Raw genomic sequence first — 20,650 nt, 5'->3', positions numbered from 1 at the left:
TGAGCAGCCTGGGAATGGAGGGATACAAACGATTGGTCTAGTTGGACCAAGGAGCGGCACAGGCTTGGAGGGCCGAAGGGCCTGTTTCCTGTGCTGTACTGTTCTTTGTTCTTTGTTCTCTTTGTCCTTTGTTCTCTGCACCAGAGAGCATTCATGCTGAGAGTGAAGGCTAGTAATTGATCTTAGATAATGGAGTTTTTGTTGTAATCTGAGCTAATGCATTTTTGTTTATATTTGTTTTTTCCCCTGGGGTTTCAGAGTAGTCTTGTGATTAGGTTGATTGGCAAGAGATAACGCCTTGTGCTAAAGGGAGAACCTAAGCTTACAAGGAAAAGCAAGCAGTTTCTGCATGGTCCTGAAAGAAACAAGAGGTCTCTCTCTCTGGAGGCTACTGTTTGAGAGTCAGAAGACAGGTCTCCCTTTGACGCTCTCCCTGTTCAAATGCTCTAGGACTGTTAACAAGCAACAACACGTAAGCCTGTATTGTTTGCTAACTGATTTTGAAGAGGAATTTAAGTCTATAAGAGGAATATTGCTTGAATTGGAACTAAAAGAGATAGTTTATCAGTTAAGAATTCTATCTTGTAATGTTTAAGTATTTTAATTGGTAAAAGTATAGCCAATTCATTCGTTATCATTAAACTCTATTGTAAGATAAAGCTTGTTTTGATAAAAGCTTCCTAGTGGGTCAATAGAATCACACCTGGATTGAAAAACTTTATCCTCACACTAATGCCAAAATAAAAAAATATACTTGTGGTCTGGTCCAACCTGAGGTTTCTGATCTTGTCCTTACCATCGGTAATCTTCTCCAGTCTTACAACACTCTGGGATCTCTGCATCTCTCCAAATTCTAACCGCTTACGCATGCCCAATTTTCATCACTCCACCATTGGCAGCCATGCCTTCAGCTGCTTAGCCCTCAGCTTTGGAGTTAGTTGCCTCAAACCTCTCTGCCTCTCATTCAAGATAGTCCTTAAGACTTACTTTTCTGACCAAGCTTTCTGTCACCAATCCTAAAATCACCTTCTGTGGCTTGATGTTACGTTTTGTTTGTCAACAATAATGTATCATGGGACATCTTTACTTTGTCGAAGGCACTATATAAATACAAGTTGTTGCAAATGTTTGTTCCTTTAAATTAGCTTTGTGCATGCACTACTAACTAGGTGCTTTGGAATTTTTATTTTGTAGCCTTTTTTGTTTAGATTTGTAAAATTCTTTGAAGCTCGCGCATAAATCGCACTAGTAATAATTCACACAATATGATTTTATAATGAGGACCAATTAGTTTCTTTATGTTGCAATCTGCTGCTCATTAGGACAAAACAAACTCATAAACTACAAGTTGTCACCTGTTTCATAGGCAAACACCTCTAGGTATTCTCTTAGTTTTGCTTTGTTGTCCCTCTCAAACCTCTGGCTTACCACACATAACTGTAGACAGAACTAGGAAAAAGCTTTATCACTTAAAACATTCATAGATTCATTTTTTAAAAACATTCGCTCTACATGGGTGTGCCAGTCATAGTTTGGTTCATAATTGAATCAGAAGGCTGTGGGTTCACATTCCACTGTTTGAACTCAAAAATGTAGGCTCACATTCCAATGCAATATTGTGGGAGTACTGCTTTGTCAGAGGTGCCATCCTTTGGGTGAGATTTTAAACTGAGGGCCTGTCCGTGTTCTCAGGTGATCATAGTGCCGTTTGTGGGAATTCTTTGTGTACAAACTTGAAGGCCGCCCTACATTACAACTGCAACTATACTTTGTATAGGTAGTACTTGGGGATATCAGATGTCTGGCTTTATATGTCCAGATTTCAGTGCAATGGAGCCCATTCTGGTATGGACCAGGCCTTGGGTCCAGAAGTCAGAAGCTTGCACTGTTCACAACATCAGAGCCCAGACTGAGAAAGATCTGTTCTTTCACATGTATACATCATCTAATATGGTGTTGAATGACAGATGAATGATAAGCAAAGTCAACCAATTAGAGGTTTCAAAAGGCCTCACTGGCTAAAGTTTAAAAGTTTTAAGTTTATTTATTAGTGTCACAAATAGGCTGACATTAACACTGAAGCAATGAAGCTACTGTGAAAATCCCCTAGTCACCGCACTCCGGCATCTGTTCGGGTACACTGAGGGTGAATTTAGTATGGCCAATGTACCTAAGCAGCGCGTCTTTCATATCCAGAGGAAACCCACGCAGACACGGGGAGAACGTGCAGACTCCGCACAGACCAAGCCAGGAATCGAACCTGGGTCCCTACTTCTGTGAGACAGCATGCTACCCACTGTGACACTGTACTGTCCATTAATATCGACCATGATGATTTCCAGGTCAATGAGCGGGTCCATGAGAAAAGGTCCTATAAGACATTTCCTGTATCCTTAAAATCACTCCTCCCTCAACGTTGCTCGATGTTGTCCTTCCAGATTCATTGACTAATATCGATGTCAGCCATTTGTGATCATTTCCATGTTGGTGACTAAAGCCCCTACACAGTAAGTAGTCTTACAACACCAGGTTAAAGTCCAAAAGTTCATCACCTGATGAAGGAGCAATGCTCCGAAAGCTCGTGAATCCAAATAAACCTGTTGGACTTTAACCTGTTGTTGTGAGACTTCTCACTGTGTCCACCCCAGTCCAATGTCGGCATTTCCACATCATGACTAAAGATCCTAGCCTTGCTCTTGTCATACTCACAAACTGACACCACTATCATTCACCAATTCCGAATGCCTAAGTGAAAGATATTGTTCAATCCGGCTATGGAGAGGAGGGGGTTTAACTTAAACAGCCCTGATTTCTCCTCTCACCACACAATAATAAACAGAAAGGTGTTTCTGATTTATGATTTCTCCCTTGGTGCCATATTTTTCCCCAACCCTTCAGTTTGGAGCAATGCTATCTTTTATTAATAACCCCTCAGCAAACTCGAGATAAGGTTAAACAAGAGGGCTGGTTTATTTTACACAAACACAAAACTCCGGAAGGCGTTTCGAAACATCGGCCCTTTTTGTATTTGCACAATTACTCATAGAGTTATAGAATCCCCACAGTGCAGAAAGAGACCATTCGGCCCATCGAGTCCGCACCAACAATCCCCCCAGGCCCTATCCCTGTTATCCCATGTATTTACCCTACTAATCTCCCTGACACTGGTGGCTAATTGAGCATGGGCAATCAACCTAACTCGCACATCTTTGGAGTGTGGGAGGAAACTGGAGCACCCGGAGGAAACCCACGCAAACATGGGGAGAAGGTGCAAACTCCACACAGCCAGTGACCCGAGGCCCCAATTGAACCTGGGTCCCTGGTGCTGTGAGGCAGCAGTGCTAACCACTGTGCCACCATGCCGCCCACAAAGAGGAATAAGGGAAAGAAAAGGGAACGGGGCAAATACCACAATGAAAATGCGAGTTATGGTTTCACGTGAGTCCAGAGTCCAGATTCAAAATCCTTTGGTGTATTCCTTCAGAGGATAGCAGGCTGAAAACGGTACAGCTTGAACCAGCTTTCCAGAAGTGATGACTGTCCTGATGGAATAAGCCACGTAGAGATGTATGAGTCTCATAGGCACAGATACAGGAGTTCCAGTTGTACACTATTGATGAGGACCAACAAACTTACCTAGACAGAACTCGTGTTGCTGCTACCTGTTAGGTGTTAAGATGATAGGGGCGGCACGGTAGCACAGTGGTTAGCACTGCTGCTTCACAGCTCCAGGGACCTGGGTTTGATTCCCGGCTTGGGTCACTGTCTGTGTGGAGTTTGCACATTCTCCTCGTGTCTGCATGGGTTTCCTCCGGGTGCTCCGGTTTCCTCCCACAGTCCAAAGATGTGCGGGTTAGGTTGATTGGCCATGCTAAAAATTGCCCTTAGTGTCCTGAAATGTGTAGGTTAGAGGGATTAGTGGGTAAATATATAGGGATATGGGGGTAGGGCCTGGGTGGGATTGTGGTCGGTGCAGACTCGATGGGCCGAATGGCCTCTTTCTGTACTGTAGGGCTTCTATGATTTCTATGATGGACTGCCAGGATTCAATTCCACGCAGCAATATTACAGTTCTAGCAGCTGGGGGGAGGTCATGTGATACACCTCCCACTTCTCCTCCTGGGCTTTGGACAAAGGATGTATCTTTCCAGGTCTGGAATATTGTGATGTTTAACAGAGGAATCACATCCCTTTTGTCCTTGCAGACATACCATCTACACTGGCCAACTCTGCCTTTGAAATGTAAGTAGAGTAAGTAATCTCTCAATATCCAATTAAAGTCCAACAGGTTTATTTCAAATGTGCTACCAAATAAACCTGTTGGAGTTTAACTTGGTGTTGTGAGACTATTTACTGTGCCTACCCCAGTCCAACTCTGGCAACTCCACCTTTTGTAATAGCACCTCTTTAAAGATAACTAGGTCCCTGCTGGTTTTCCAAATGCTAGAAATTCCTTTGGTGTGAGACGCAGCTAGGTAGGCATGTCGGGGTAACAACTTGGTCCTCATTATAAAATCATGCTGTGTGACTTATGGCTGATTTATATGCAAGCTCAAAACACATTTTAGAAGTCTCTAAACAAAAGAAAAAGCTAGAAAGTGGAAATTCCACGGCCACCGGTTAGTACTGCATGCACAAAGCCCCTTTAAAGAACACATTTACAACAACAACTTGCATTTATATAGTGACATCAACAAAGTTTTTTAAAAAGCCCCATGGTACTTTACTAGATTTATTGTCCAACAAAATTTAACACCAAGCTACAGAAGGTGATTTTAGGGCAGGTGAAAAGCTTGGTTAAATATATGTCATTATGTGTGCCCCTGTGGGCTAAGGAGCATAAAGAGTCACAAGGTAAGCTTGTTCAATACTGAGAGCTCCTTATTGAAGATGTTATTGAAGTGTAGTCATGATGTGGAGATGCCAGAGTTGGACTGGGGTAAACACAGTAAGAAGTCTCACAACACCAGGTAAACCTGTTGGACTTTAACCTGGTGTTGTGAGACTTCTTATTGAAGTGTAGCCCAGGGGTCACCTGACCTGTACATTTAAAGGGGCAGTCCGTTCCCCAAACCCCAAAATACAATAGATACATACATCACAAAGGTTTTAGCCTATGTTAAAGAGGGAATGAGAGGCAGCGAGGTAGGAGGCTATTCTGTGGTTAGAGACCTTGAGTTTGAGAAAGCAAAGGTGAAGACGCTGGACGAGAACACTCTAGTGCTATATTTTGTGCAGAAGCCTTTAGAGTAAATTTAAGCAATTTTTGTCTTTGGTAATCGATGCAATAAAGTGTTTCCCCCAAATTTTGATATATTTCAATTTAGAGAAGGGGCTCAGAATTTACTGTTGCATTTGACAGAATCAGAGGATTCCTACAGTACAGAAAGAGGCCATTCGACCCATGGAGCCCACCACACCGACAACAATCCCACGCAGGCCCCATCCCCGTAACCCCACAAATTTACCCTGCTAATCTCTCTGTCACTAAGGGGCAATTGAGCATGGCCAATCAATTTAACCCACACATCTTTGGACCATGAGAGGAAACTGGAGCACCCACAGGAAACCCACGCAGACATGGGGAGAATGTGCAAATTCCACACAGACAGTATCCCAAGCCAGGAATTGAACTCGGGCTTTGGTGCCATGGGGCAGCAGTGCTAACCACTGTGCCACCGTGCTGCCCATTTCTATAGTGAGAGCCAGGAACCCACAGAAGCAATTGCAGAAGAAATACTGTCTAAACTCAGTGGTTTTGACCTCAGCCTAAGGAGGTTTTCCATATATTCAGCTGACAGCCCAGGTGTGAATTATGGAAAGCACAACTGCCTTTACCAAGAACTGAAAGGTTCTCTAAACGACATGGTTGCAGCCTCAGTTTGGTTCATATTTTGCACAATGCAGCAAATTACGCTGCCGGGACCTTAATGATGATGCAGAAAACAGTGTTCTCAAGGTATGTGTTCACTTGAGCATTTCTGCAGGCAGAATGCAGCAATTGAGGGAATTCTGTTGCTTTGTTAAAGTGGACGAAGGCAATCTATTGAGGCACATTGTGACCAGGTGGCTTTCTCTACTAAGATAAAAGCAAAATACTACGGATGCTAGAAATCTGAAATAAAAACAGAGCTTGCTGGATAAACTCAGAAGGTCTGGCAGCATCTGTGGAGAGAGAAACCAAGTTAACATTTCAAGTGCGTATGGCTCTTCTTTGGAGCTGAAGAGAAGTAGAAATGTGATGGAGTATATAGTTGGAGAGCGGGTGGAGAAGGCGGAGCAGGATAGAAGATCAGGAATGTGTCATCGACACATGACAAAGGTAGTGTTATTGGCAGCATTAATAACTAAAGAAAGTGCTGATAGTGGCATAGAGGTAAGATAGCAGAATGTGTTAATGGGAAAACAAAGCTCTGTTCTCAGTGAAAGCTAAACTGAAGAACAAGTGACAGATGGCCCTGTGGGGAAGGGGGTTGGGGGCTGCATTGGGGCAAACAAAAAAAGGCGTCAAGATGGAGGAGAAAGTTTACAGTCTAATGTTGTTGAACTCAACATTGAGAACAGAAGGCTGTAAATTGCCTAATCACAAGATAAGGTGCTGTTCCTCCAGTTTGCATTAGGCTTCACTGGAACCTTGCAGCAGGCAAAGTTTGGACACGTGGGCATGAGAGTAAAATGGTGAGTTGAAATAGCGAGCAACAGGAGGGTTGGGGTCAAGCTTGCGGACTGAGCAAAGGTGTTCCGCAAAGCAGCCACCCAGTCTGCATTTAGTCTCCCCAGTATAGTGGAGACTGTATCGGGAGCAACGAATACAATAGACCAAATTGAAGGAGGTGCACATGAAATGCTACTTCACCTGAAAATAGTGTTTGGGGTCTTGGACAGTGAGGAGAGTGGAGGTAAAGGGGCAGGTGTTGCACCTTCTGCGATTGCATGGGAAGGTGCTGTGGGAAGGGGATGAAGGGTTGACGGTGATGGGGGTGATGGAGGAGTGGACCAGGGTGTCACAGAGCGAGTGGTTGTTGCAGAATGCTGATGTAGGGTGGAGGGGAGGGGTGGGGGGGGGAGGGGTGGAAGATGTGTTTCATGGTGGCATCATGTTGGAGTTGATAGAAATGGTGGAGGGTGATCGTTTGAATGTGGAGACTGGTGGGTGTAAAGTGAGGACATGGGGGATCCCATCATGGTCCATGGCCTCTTTGTCAATCGCTTCTTAGCCCCCACCTATCCCTGACCTTCTATTTTTCTCCAACTTCTCCACCCCCTCCAACTATATAACCGTCACATTTCTACTCCCTTCAGCTCTGAAGAGGAGTTATACGGACTCAAAACATTCTCTCTCCACAGATGCTGCCAGACCTGTTGAGTATATGCAGCTTTTATATTTGTTCTGCTTTTATATTTGCTTTTCCTACTGCTGGTTATTGAGAGATTGTTGAAATGATGGACACTTGTGATCAGTTACTTTCAGAGTATAGGCGAGGAAGAATTTACCAAAATACTATGGAGATGCTTTGGGGACAAGGGGGTTGCCAACGAAGTGATTCCGCTTACTTCCTCTCTCTCAGCAATGCTCTGAATCTGTTCACGAACTGCACTGAAGTGTCATAGGTCAAGTTGTCTAATATCCTCTCAGTGTATGAGCTGATGAGTGATGTGGAAAAGAAACTGGATAGAAGGAATCGAGACAGTTTTTTTGGGTTCACAATGAATTGTCGGCTGAACTAACATAAAATGTGACAGAGAAATGTGAGAGAGACTTCTTAACTTTCTACAAAAGAGTCAAGAAGCACTTGAGTGACAGATATGACTTGCTTGAAAACAGCTTTCACAGCAGAATGTCCGAATTAGCCATTAATTACTGGTTAATTAGCCGTGCCTTTTGAAGTGTATTGTGGTGGTGTTCAACGGTGCAATCCTAAAGGGGATTGAATTGGGCATATTGTATGAGAATTTGGCATTGAATGATATAACCTCTCAGATGAAGTATTGTCAGCCGAGTGAGGAGAAGTACCTGAAACTTTGCAGCAAGCCAGAGGGAAAGGTCAGAAACATGAAGAATATCAGCTCTTGTACATTCTCCATTCTGTGCAGAAATGCTCGTACAGAATGTGTTTTCTCCATGATGACCACCGTTTGGAGAAGTGATGGAAGCAGACTGGAAGTGAACAGAGTGAAAGCAGAGCTTCGGATCTTATCAATTTTCTGAAGAATGCAAAGACATATACACTGAACTCTTGGGAAACAAGAAACACCTGAATACCACCAGCAATGTACACAAGTGTAAACACAAGTCATTCCTATGGTGGGTAGATTGGCTTTAAATCATTGATATTGTTACCAGTCATTATAATATATAATATATATTAGTTTATATATGTGTCATCATACTACACAGATTGGGTGGCATGGTGGCACAGTGGTTAGCAATGCTGCCTCACAGCGCCAGGGACTCGGGTTTGGTTCCTGGCTTGGGTCACTGTCTGTGCAGAGTCTGCACGTTCTCCCTGTGTCTACGTGGGTTTCTTCCGGGTGCCCTGGTTTTCTCCACATTCTGAAAGATGTGCTGGTTAGATGCATTGGCTATGCTAAAAATTCTCCCTCATTGTACCCAAACAGGCGCCAGAGTGTGGCGACTAGGGGATTTTCACAGTAACTTCATTGCAGTGTTAATGTAAGCCTACTTGTGACACTAATAAATAAACTTTATTAGTCATTGTACAGTTATTATTGGTAATTATTGCTTTAAATCAATCAACGAAGTGATCAAAATGCAATTGCAGCAGCAACAATGTTCCAGGCTCACCCTAATAATTATATTGGCAGGACAGCCAGGCCTGAGCTTGTAACGACATTGTGTGTGTGCATGTGTGGAGGGTGGGGGAGCAAGGTGGAGACAAGGTATGTCTGGTAATCCTGGCCTCCACCAGTTAGTTGTCACTCTACATAGGATCTCCTGATGTTGTGCAAGGAGGTTGTATACAAATGCAAGTCTTTCTTCACTCCTTCCCTGCTGCCATCAGTCTTTTGAATGGACCTCCCTCATATTAATAAAAGCAAATTACTGCGGATGCTGCAATCTGAAATCAAAAGAGAAAATACTGGAAAATCTCAGCAGGTCTGGCAGCATCTGTAAGGAGAGAAAAGAGCTGACGTTTCGAGTCCAGATGACCCTTTGTCAAAGCTAAAAGGCATATAAAGTGGGAGAGATTAATACTGCAGGGTGAGAGAATGAAAGATTAGTCATAGCCACAGAAACGAGGGGTAAAGGCTGCTAATGGCAGCCCATAGAGAGAATAAAAGGTGTGAATGGCTAAATGGCAGAGAGGCTAAAATCAGAGGCTAAGCTGTGACAGATGAAGATGTGAGGAGGGGGGGGGGAATGAGTGGGAGAGAGGTAAAATTTAGAAAGGGGAAGCAAAGAGGGAGAAAAGGTAAGGAAAGGGGGGGATAAAGTAGGGGGAAAGAGTGGGGGGGGGGGAAGAAAAATGAAGAAAGACAATAAAGAAATAAAAGGTAGAGAACAGTAAAATATTAAATAAAATGAAAACAAAGGGGTCGAGTTGGGGTAGAGTTAATCATCTGAAGTTGTTGGATTCGATGTTGAGACTGGAATGCTGTAAAGTGCCTAGCTGGAAGATGAGATGCTGCTCCTCCAGTTTGCGTTGAGCTTCACTGGAACATTGCAGCAAGCCAAGGACAGACATGTGGGCATGGGAGCAGAATCATGAGTTAAAATGGCAAGCAACCAGAAGGTCAGGGTCCTGATTGCGCACAGACCGAAGGTGCTCAGCAAAGCGATCACCCAGTTTACGCTTAGTCTCTCCGATATAGAGGAGACCACAATGGGAGCAGCGAATGCAATCGACCAAATTGAAAGAGGTGCAAGTGAAATGCTGTTTAACCTGGAATGAGTGTTTTGGACCTTGGATGGTGAGCATGGAAGAGGTAACGGGGCAGGTGTTACACCTTTTGCGATTGCATGGGAAGGTGCCATGAGTGCCAACTCCAGCGTGATGGCACCACCAAACACATCTTCTCTTCACTCCCTCTGTCAGCATTCCACAGAGACCTTTCCCTCTGGGATAACCTAGTCCACTCCTCCACTATACCCAACACCTCTCCTGTCACTCATGGCACCTTTTATTTCTTTATTGTCTTTCTTCATTTTTCTCCCCCCCCACTCTTTCCCCCTACTTTATCCCCCCTTTTTTTTACCTTTTCTCCACCTTTGCTTCCCCGTTTCCCCTTTTTCTAAATTTTACCTCATTCCCCCCCTTCCCCCCACGTCTTCATCTGTCACAGCTTACCCTCTGATTTCAGTTTCTCTGCCATTTGGCCATTCACACCCTTTATCCTCTCTATGGACTGCCATAGACTGTGGCTATGACTCATCTTTCATTCCCTCACCCTGCAGTATAAATATCTCCCACTTTCTATGCCTTTTAGCTTTGACAAAGGGTCATCCGGTCTCGAAACATCAGTTCTTTTCTCTCCTTACAGATGCTGCCAGACCTGCTGGGATTTTCCAGCATTTTCTCTTTTGGACTCCCTCATATTAAGTTGATCTTTCTCTACACCATGATTGTAACACTACATTCTGCACCCTCTCCTTTCCTTCTCTTTGAACGGTATGTTTGGCGTGGTGATCAAGCAGATCAAGAGCCACCCGAGCGTGAGTATTGGGGGGGCCGGGACTGGGAGTAGAACGTAACGCGGTCCATGTAGCACACAAGAAACAATACTTTTCACTGTGCACCAATACGTGTGACAATAATAAAATGTATTTATTATTTTATCATCTGTGTGCGACAGCTAAATAGCTGTAAGGAGGTTTAAGGCTTCAATTCCTCTAACATTTGGGTGTGTAAACCAATGCTGGCTGTCTCTGCTAGATTGGCATGTGCCCATTTACAGGTGTCAATCACCAGGTCACGTGGCAGTCCATGTGTGTGTGTGTGGGGGGGATGGGTTGGGGGCCTTCTCAGCATTTACGTGCCTAAATCGTTTGCCAGATTCTCAGAAATAATTCAAATAAAAATATTAATTCAAATTTAACTGTTACTGCTGACCACCTGAGGGGATTTTAATTCGGTTCACAAAGTGCGGGCGCGCAGACTCGCGTCGAGGGCTTTTTTTTTGTTTGGGTTCAGGAGTGTGCGCGGGCTACTCTGGATGGGCAGGACCCCACTGAGGTGACTTTGCCAGGCGCGGAGCGAGCGGCTCAGACGGAGGGTGGGATCGGTGGCGGGAGGATCAGGGGGGAAACGCAGTCATGTTTGGCGTGGTGATCAAGCAGATCAAGAGCCACCCGAGCGTGAGTATTGGGGGGGCCGGGACTGGGAGTAGAACGTAACGCGGTCCCCGGGCCCTCCGACTCCGCGCTTGGCGGAGGAGGGGGGCAGGATGAGGGAAAGCATCCTGCACCAGGCTCTGGGGGCCGCCTCCATGCTCTGGAGGCCGCATTCACCCGCCTTCCTTGCTTCAATGCCCTCCTGCTTATCAATGATACAAACACGAAGAACGTCTTTTGAATCAACTCGATCAGCTAACTCGGAAATATTTACCTCCATTTGTGCCATCGGCAGTAATTTCTTTTATCTCATTTTGTCATCTGCAATTTGGGCATTAAATGGTTTCCCCCATTTTCATTAAATCAATTTTCACAATGAGATAAAAGAAATTACTGCGGATCAAAGTACTGCAATAATGAGACCTTTGCTATTCTAATACAGCAAGTAATTGCTGACAGCAGCCACTTCCTGTTTTTGCAACTCAGCTTTCTAATTTCCTTTTGCCTGCTTGGGTCAATATAGTCATAGACTCATAGAATATAATTAATATAATAGAAGGGAAGGTTTTTAGATGACTCCCAGTATTTTATTTTGACTAAACCTAGAGTGGCACAATGGTTAGCTCTGCTCCCTCAATGTCTGGGACCTGGGTTCAATTCTGACATTTGGGGACTGTCATCTATTCCTCTGTCTCCTGTGGGTTTCCTCCCACACACTGTGGGTTAGGTTGATTGGCTATGCTAAATTGACCCTTATGTGGCTGTGCTTGACCCAAAACTGGAAAATCCTGCTTGAGGCCAATGGACCTTTGTATGGTCTGCCACCTGCCTACTATGATTAAAATGGTGACTTTGCCTGGTGTGGCGTGAGCAGCTCAGATGAAGGGTGGGATCGGTGGTGAGTGGGATGGGAAAATATCCTCGGTGTCAGGGAGATTAGTAGGGTAAATATATGGGGATAGGACCTGGGTGGGATTGTTGTTGTTGCAGGTTTAATGGACCGAATGACCTTTCTGTTGGGCTCCTATGCGCATCCTTGGTGAACTCCCAGTTTGAGACTTAATTTCAGTGATGGGGAAGGGGCCACCTGTACTCTGAAGAAACCCATTCATTTAATTGGGAGGTGGGATGTGTGTGTTGTGGAGTGTAACTTTGGACTGCAGTATTCTGGTGCTTCCCAATCAAGCAGAAACCATTGCTGATTGGGTGCTGCTACTTGCATCCTGTTCCTAATGAGGACTGCAGTGATGACAGCTTCTGTTTTCAATCGGTTATTTTGGCATGAGTTCTAGCTACAGCTTTCATTTTATTCAGTGCCAATTATGGGTATTATCTTGATGGGTTTAAATTTAATTGAAGTTCAAATGCTTATTGGCCTCTGAGTGCATTAGTGTTTTCTACCTTGAAGCTGATGTTCATTTGGTGGTATTTGCCCTAATTGATTCCTGACAAGTAAATTTGCTGACTTCAGTAATGTTGGTTTGTTCGCACCCAACTAAAACCTCAGTTGAACCAAAGTTTTGCAAAGCATGTGATTATACAATGCAGTTTAAAACAACAAAATATGAAATCAATAAGATCAGTGGAGTATTTATCTCTAGGTATTTGTTAATCTTAAATTGCTGTTGAGAAAATTTTCAAGTGGTCTGAAATTAGTCTTCAGCCTTTAAATGTGCAAGAGCGTGGATGCACTTCAAGGTTGTTTTGGGAAGCTGGGGATGTGAATGCATTTCCTGTTCTAATTTTTACTTGAGATTTCTTTTGCAATTCTTTCGAGAATTTTGTAGAATCCCTACAGTGCAGAAGGAAACCATTCGGCCTATTGAATCTACACTGACCACAATCCCACCCAGGTCTTATTCCTGTAATCCCTGATATTCACCCTGCTAATTCCCCTGATACTAGTGTCAATTTAGCATGGCCAATATATCTAACCCGCACATCTTTGCACTGTGGGAGGAAACCCACGCAGACATGGGGAGAGTGCAATTTCACAGTGACCCTAGGCTGGAATTGAACCCAGGTCCCTGGCGCTGAGGCAGTAGTGCTTGCCACTGTGCTGCCAATCTGGAATGAATAACTTTGTATGCTGAGAACTAATTGCTTATGGATAAACAATAACTTGGCAGTTACATAATTCTGCTTTGCAGATCTAAATGCAGTGAGGATGGGAGAGTGGATTCCGCAGAATCCATATGTTCAGAAATTTTGACGTCTGTGGAACTTGTGTGGCAATATTATGGTGACGGACTTGACTTTTAGATGCTGTGTACATTGTCAGGGTCACTTTGTCATGAATTAAGAGCCTTTTCGTCACCATGATTTGTCATGCATTTGCTTATTTACATGTTAAGGAGGTTTGTACAAAACGTTAATTTAACTTGCATGGAAAATGTCAATTTAGTTCAAATTGTTATCTAAAAATAGGAATGTGCAGCATTTAGCAAATGCTTTGATTAAAATGGTATCATACAGAAAATTCATAGCTAAAATAGTAAATTTTAACATTTCCAGCCCTGGAAAAGTACTTAACCAATTAAACATTGAGGCAGCATTCAGTGAGCTTGTGATGATACTTGGAGGTTATCACATTTACTATTTGTAGTAGTGTTAACACTTAACCAATAAGCTTAACTAAACAATGTTTATGCTACTTTTCTTTTTGATGCATTATTGGAGAATGAAAGCATTCCGCAAACTTGTTCCTATCAGGCAACTTGCAGGTAGAAGCCACACTAACTGAACTTTCTGCAGATATTTGCTGGCCATGACCAGCTTTATATTTGAACTCATTGTAGCTCGACACAGTGGTTAGCACTGCTGCATCACAGTGCCAGGGACCCAGGTTCAATTCCCAGCTTGGGTCATTCTGTGTGGAGTTTGCACGTTCTCCCTGTGTCTGCGTGAGTTCCCTCTGGCTGCTCTGGTTTCCTCCCACGTTCTGAAAGATGTGCTGGTTAGGTGCATTGACTTGCGCAGGCACCGGACTGTGGCGACTAGGGGAATTTCACTAACTTCTTTGCAGTGTTAATGTAAGTAAGCCTTCCTTATGACAAATAATAAAATATTGGTTCTGTGTGAGAATGCATTTTTTTTCCCTTTCTAGTTAATTCCATTGTTTGTCTTCATTGGAACTGGCAGTCTTGGAGCAAGCATGTATCTCCTGCGACTTGCTCTCCGTAACCCTGATGTAAGGTGAGTAGTAATTGAGCTGTAATATCTAATCTATTTAACTTGTATATTACGTTCACCATCTCACAGTTTTGGTCACCAGTAGATATGACTCAGTAGGAGCCTGTATAAAAATGTATACAATATGCTGCAGTAAAGTTTATTTGTATGGCATAAGCTTGATCAGAGAGGTCTGTTTTAAGGAGAGTCTTCAAGGAGGAAAGGGTGGTGGAGAGGTGTAGAGGAAATCTGAGTTTGGAATCTAGGCAACTGAAGGCATAGCCAACAATGGTGGACTGATTAAAATTGGGATGCTGGATGCAGCAGTGGATTATATGATGTGGCAGCACTGATTAAACCAGTCTGTTTGCACCTTGATGTCTTTGATGCAGTGATGGACTTCTGATTCTGTATTCCTATGATTAAGATCGTCTATTCCAGCAGCTTAACTTTACTTCTGTCTCTACTCATCTCCTGAAACCCTCACTCATGCCTTTGTTACATCTGGACTATTCCAATGCACTCCTGGCTGGTCTCCCACATTCCACACTCCATAAACTGCAGTCATCCAAAACTTTGCCACCGGTGCTTTAACTTGCAGCAAGTCTTGTTCTTCTCTCTCTCTCTTGCCTCTGCAAACATACAACAGCTCCCAGTCAGGTAGTGGCTTGATTTTTATAATTCACATTTTTATAAACACATCCTGGGTTTTCGCATTCCTCCCTACCTCTGTAATCTTTTCTAGCCCCTCTGAGGTATCTGTGCTCATCTAAGTCAGGCATCCTGAGCATCCCTGATTTTAATTGCTCCCCCATTGGATGTAGGGCCTGAGCTCTGGAGTTTCCTCTCTGCACTCCTCCACCTCACTTGTCTCCCCACTGTTATTTGTCATTTATATTAATGATTTGAGAATATAGGAGGCATGGTTAGTAAGTTTGCAGATGACACCGAGATTGGTGGCATAGTGGACAGTGAAGAAGGTCATCTCCGATTGCAACGGGATCTTGATCAATTGGGCCAGTGGGCTGACGAATGGCAGATGGAATTTAATTTAGATAAATGTGAGGTGATGCATTTTGGTAGATTGAACCAGGGCAGAACTTACTCAGTTAATGGTAGGGTGTTGGGGAGAGTTCCAGAACAAATATTTCGGGGTACAGGTTCATAGCTCCTTGAAAGTGGAGTCACAGGTGGACAGAGTGGTGAAGAAGGCATTTGGCATGCTTGGTTTCATTGGTCGGAACATTGAATACAGGAGTTGGAATGTCTTGTTGAAGTTGTACAAGACATTGGTAAGGCCACACTTGGAATACTGTGTGCAGTTCTGGTCACCCTATTATAGAAAGGATATTATTAAACTGGAAAGAGTGCAGAAAAGATTTACTAGGATGCTACCGGGACTTGATGGTTTGGGTTATAAGGAGAGGCTTGATACAGGGACTTTTTTCTCGAGTGTAGAAGGCTGAGAGGTGATCTTATAGAGGTCTATAAAATGAGGGGCCTAGATCAGCTAGAAAGTCAATCTTTTCCCAAAGATAGGGGGAGTCTAAAACTAGAGGGCATAGGTTTAAGGTGAGAGGGAAGAATATAAGTGTCCAGAGGGGCAATTTTTTCAGAAGGTGGTGAGTGTCTGGAACAAGCTACCAGAGGTGGTAGTAGAGGGGGGGCTAGTTTAGGGGTTTAAAGGGCAGCATGGACAAGTTGGGCTGAATAGCCTGTTTCCATGCTGAAAACCTCTGACTCTATGACTAAGACATTCCTTAACCACCTCCTTTGACCAATTAATATCCCCTTATTTGACTTTTTTCAAATCTCCTGTGAAGTGTTATATCAAAGGTGCTGTCGAAATGTAAGTTGTCATAACTTGTAATTTTAGCTCACCACTATGAAGATAGATGTGAGTCACTGAGCTTTGATTGAAATCCAAATTTTCCTGTGGGATTCCAGGGACACTGCAAATAAACCATGTATTGGGTAGAATTGGTTTGATTTTTGGAGAAAAGTAGTAATCAGCATAGTTAATCCATAACCCAGCTGTGTTCCTGAACATTTGCTTTCAGAACAGAAGTTTTTTAAGCATTTGTGATTTGAATATGTTCTCACCAAATTTTTGTATTCCTAATAATTGAAGGATAGAACATTCAAGTTCTTAACCAGCAGTTTGCAAAGAAATGTAATTTCATGAATCGGCAATTAAAGTGTTGTGGTGTTCTTTAATTACTAACTATACAATTGTCCTTTTACCTACAGCTGGGATCGCAAAGGGAACCCTGAACCTTGGAATAAGATTGAACCCAATCAGCAGTACAAGGTAATGTGCAATTATTCTCACCTATCCTTAAGTGGAAAAGCTGATTTAAAAAAAAATTCATTTATTAATCTTTCACCCTGAACCTATGGTTATATGCACTGCTTCAAAAATTGTGGAATAATTCTTCCAGTGAGCTGAAACCGAGCTGTTGCCATAATGTGAAACTGGACAATGGCAACGTGGAATCAATTTCCCAGAGTGTCTCTTGAACTTGAATTTTGTGAAATGAACACTTTACAAGCATGATTGAAATAATATTCTGAGATGAAATTACTGTAACCAAATTGATGTCTTTCTTTAGTTAAAGTTGGTATGTGCTAAGTTAGGGGTAGGTTTTCTAATGTTCTTTAGTAGGACTCAGGAGTACTAAATAGGTAATAGATAGTTGTTTTAAGTCTTGGTCACTAAGTGAAGAGTCCCCTCCCCTCCCACCATCACCCTGGCAAATTAAAGTGCTTTTTTTCAATCCCAATCACATTAAAATTAGTTATACCTTGTGCCAGAGCAAAGCTCCTTGCCCATGACGACACTGCATTCTATTGACATAATTAACTGCAAACTTTGTGCTCATAAATCGGTAGAAGTTTGGATTGGGTGTTGGTGTTTTTAAAATAGTAATGCTGAATATATCCTAACTTTGCATGTTCACTTTGCCAAACTGAGCTAAGTTTCTGGTTCATGCTGTTGGTTTTACTGTGGGATGACACGGCTTTAATTTTCATTTCTCTGGTAGAGTCAACCATTTTAAACACATTTCATCGCACTCTAGCAATTCCAGTACTGGATTTGTTACTTACTGGGGAAAAAAAATTCCATTTTAAACTGAAATTAGTGGTGCAAAAGGTCCTCTTGATTTATCTTCTCTTTTTGCTAGTTCTTCGCTGTGAATACGGACTACAGTAAACTGAAGAAGAATCGGCCAGACTTCTAATGAGAAGGCAGACCTTCGGACCAAGTGGCTTTACTGGACCATGAAACTTGATGCACATATGAGGCCTATATTACTGCTGTTAGCTGTGTATGAGTTTTAATGCACATTCAGGAATTAAATATAGTGTACTTTGTGTATATATGAAATGTTGATAATAAATCTGGAGTGTATTACCTATTTCACGTGTCTGTAGATATTATCTGCCGTTAACAAAAATACAAGTTCACTTTGGATGTGTTCTTGTGATGTATTAAGCAAAACAAAAATTCACGAGTTTTCTGACAGACATGGAGGAAGAAATCTGTGTTGTTCAGAAATAAATACAGCAATATGCAGTTCCGTTAGTGCCCCATTTCCCAAAACCTCTGTACACTTTTTTTAATGATTCAATTGAACCTGTCTCCACCACACCGATACTTTCATTCAGACCTTAACTATCTGCATGAAAAACTTTTATTTGTTTTACCAATGGCTTTAAATGTGCACCCCCTCGTTCTCTGATGGAGCAGTTTCTCCCTATCTACTCGGTCCAGGGTCCTCATGATTTTGAATACCTATTTACAATCTCCCCTCATTTTCTTTGAGGGAAACCCAATCCAAATTTCTCCAGTTATAACTGAAATTCCTCATCCCTGGAACATTCAATGTTCTTCCTAAAGTGTGATGCCCAGAACTGGGCAGTACAGTGGTTAGTACTGCTGCCTCAATGTCAGGATCCCAGGTTCAATTCTGGACTAGGATCACTGGAGTTTGCACATCATGTCTATGTGGGTTTACTCCCTCAGTCCAAAGATGTGGGTTAGGTGGATGGGCCATGCTAAATGTCAGGGGGACTAGAAGGGTAAATATATGTGGGGTTGCGTGGATAGGGCCTGGGTGGGATTGTTGTCAATGCAGGCTTGATGGGCCAAATAGCTTCCTGCACAGTAGAGATTCTACGAACTGGCCACAATACTCTTGTGAGGGAAAGCCTGTTGAGTTGTCAAGAAGATGCTGTTTCTAGACAGGGAAATTTCCACCTGTATTAAATATTCTATATTAAACTCGGTGTGTATCCAAAATACTAAAATGTCAACAATATACTATAATGCAGGTTTAAACTTGATTAAATTAAAATTGTGAATATTGCATAACAAAAGCAGGATAAGAGTAAAAGCACATTACTGCAGATGCTGGAATCTTAAACCAAAATAAATCCTTTTCAGCAGGTCTGTAAGGAGAAGAGCTGACATTTCGAGTCCAGATGACCCCGCTGCTGAAGCTAAAAGGCAGATTGAGTAGCTGTTTGCAAAATTCTTGCATTCTTTAATAGCCCATGGTCTAGTGACAATTATAGGCTCAATGTTATCTTTTAACCATTCTATACACAGTAAATCCTATTTTGTATATGAATGTAGTTTTAATTTGGATCTTTGCTAGCTAGCCTCACCAACATCAGCATTACTGGGGGTGCAGGATATGAATTGGGGTTGGATTTGGAGCTCTGAATGCTATGCAAATCATAACTGGAAGTTGACATGGTAGTCTGGTCCTGAGCCCCGCTCTTATCTTTCCACCCTGTTCTTTGTCCTTTTGTTCACTGTAAGCAATTTTTAATCTTGATTTATGATGTGTCCTAAAGATTTTATTAACTGACAAGTAGTAACGTGGTCTTTCCTGCTTTTTGTTGTAGAATTTGCCTAGATTGAAGCCACATTGCATCTTTAGAAATCTCTCATTTTCACTAGAAAAGCTGGCAGTTTCAAAATACAATATAAGAATTATTTTGGCAGGAACTATGAGATCAGTGTAGTGCCAAGGGCAATTGGCTCTGCAGCCTCTTTTGGGGAATCACCAAATTTCTCATTAATTTCCTCAGTTCCATGTTTTATGGCTCAATTGATGCAATATCTCCATTCACATTAACTTGAGGCCACCCCAGCTTGTGGGTGTCTGTTTATCATCTACTTGAGGTAGAGAAAGTGGGTGACAGGTAAGAGTGGGAATTGGCAGGTCATTGGTATGGGCGAGGGGCTTGATCATTGTCCCCATACAAAAACAATCTCTCTTCCTTTCATTGTTGTTTCCCCATGCCGCTTGGATATTTTGGATCTGCATAAGAGGAATCTAAGAAATTGTGGATGATGAATCAAAACAGTGCAGACTCAGGCCCATCCAGTCTGCAGTGACCACAATCCCACCCAGGCCCTATTCCCATAACCCCATGCATTTGCCCGAGCTCATTCCCCTGACACTAGGGGGCAATTTAACATAGCCAATCCACCTAACTTTCACATCTATGATCTTTGGACTGTGGGAGGAAACCCACACAGAGACAAATATTGAGTTCCAGGAGTTTTCAGTGTTAAATTTTACAGAAGCAGCTTCTTGCAACATGGTCTTGAAGGCAATGACTTTTTTAGCTCTACGTTGCCAGCTGCCAAAGCTTGAAGTTTGCCTGCATAAGTTGAGACCTACTTTGATTTGATTTATTATTGTCACATGTATTAACATAGTGAAAAGTATTGTTTCTTGCATGCTATACAGACAAAACACACCATTCATAGAGAAGAAAACAAGAGAGTGCAGAATGTAGTGTAGAGAACTATCAACTTAATGCAAGGTAAGTCCATTCAAAAGTCTGACACCAACAGGGAAGAAGCTGTTCTTCAGTTGGTTGGTACGTGACCTCCGACTTCTACCGAAGGAAGAAGTTGGAAGAGGGAATGTTTGAGGTGCGTGGGGTCCTTAATTATGCTGGCTGCTTTGACGAGGCAGCGGGAAGTGTAGAGCCAATGGATGGGAGGCTGGTTTGTGTGATGGTTTGGGCTACGTTCACGATCTTTTGTAGTTCCTTGTGGTCTTGGGCAGAGCAGGAGCCATACCAAGCTGTGATACAACCAGAGAGAATGCTTTTTATGGTGCATCTGTAAAAGTTGGTGAGAGTCGTAGCTGACATGCCAAA

General features: G+C 42.8%; 1 protein-coding gene across 1 annotated transcript; it reads left to right on the top strand.

Annotated features, from left to right (window-relative positions):
• The first annotated feature begins 11,168 nt into the window (after window positions 1–11,168).
• Window positions 11,169–19,342, top strand: LOC144500959 (cytochrome c oxidase subunit NDUFA4-like). The gene is made up of 4 exons (XM_078224456.1): window positions 11,169–11,317; window positions 14,400–14,488; window positions 16,715–16,775; window positions 17,650–19,342. The coding sequence occupies exons 1-4, from the start codon at window positions 11,276–11,278 to the stop codon at window positions 17,704–17,706; spliced, it is 249 nt and encodes an 82-aa protein (XP_078080582.1). The 5' UTR covers window positions 11,169–11,275; the 3' UTR covers window positions 17,707–19,342.
• The last annotated feature ends 1,308 nt before the right edge of the window (window positions 19,343–20,650 follow it).

This window comes from Mustelus asterias, chromosome 11, assembly GCF_964213995.1.
Source record: "Mustelus asterias chromosome 11, sMusAst1.hap1.1, whole genome shotgun sequence".
Classification (NCBI taxonomy): Eukaryota; Metazoa; Chordata; class Chondrichthyes; order Carcharhiniformes; family Triakidae; genus Mustelus; species Mustelus asterias.
Note: the sequence above shows the minus strand (reverse complement) of the source record. Positions and strands in the feature narration are given on the sequence as shown.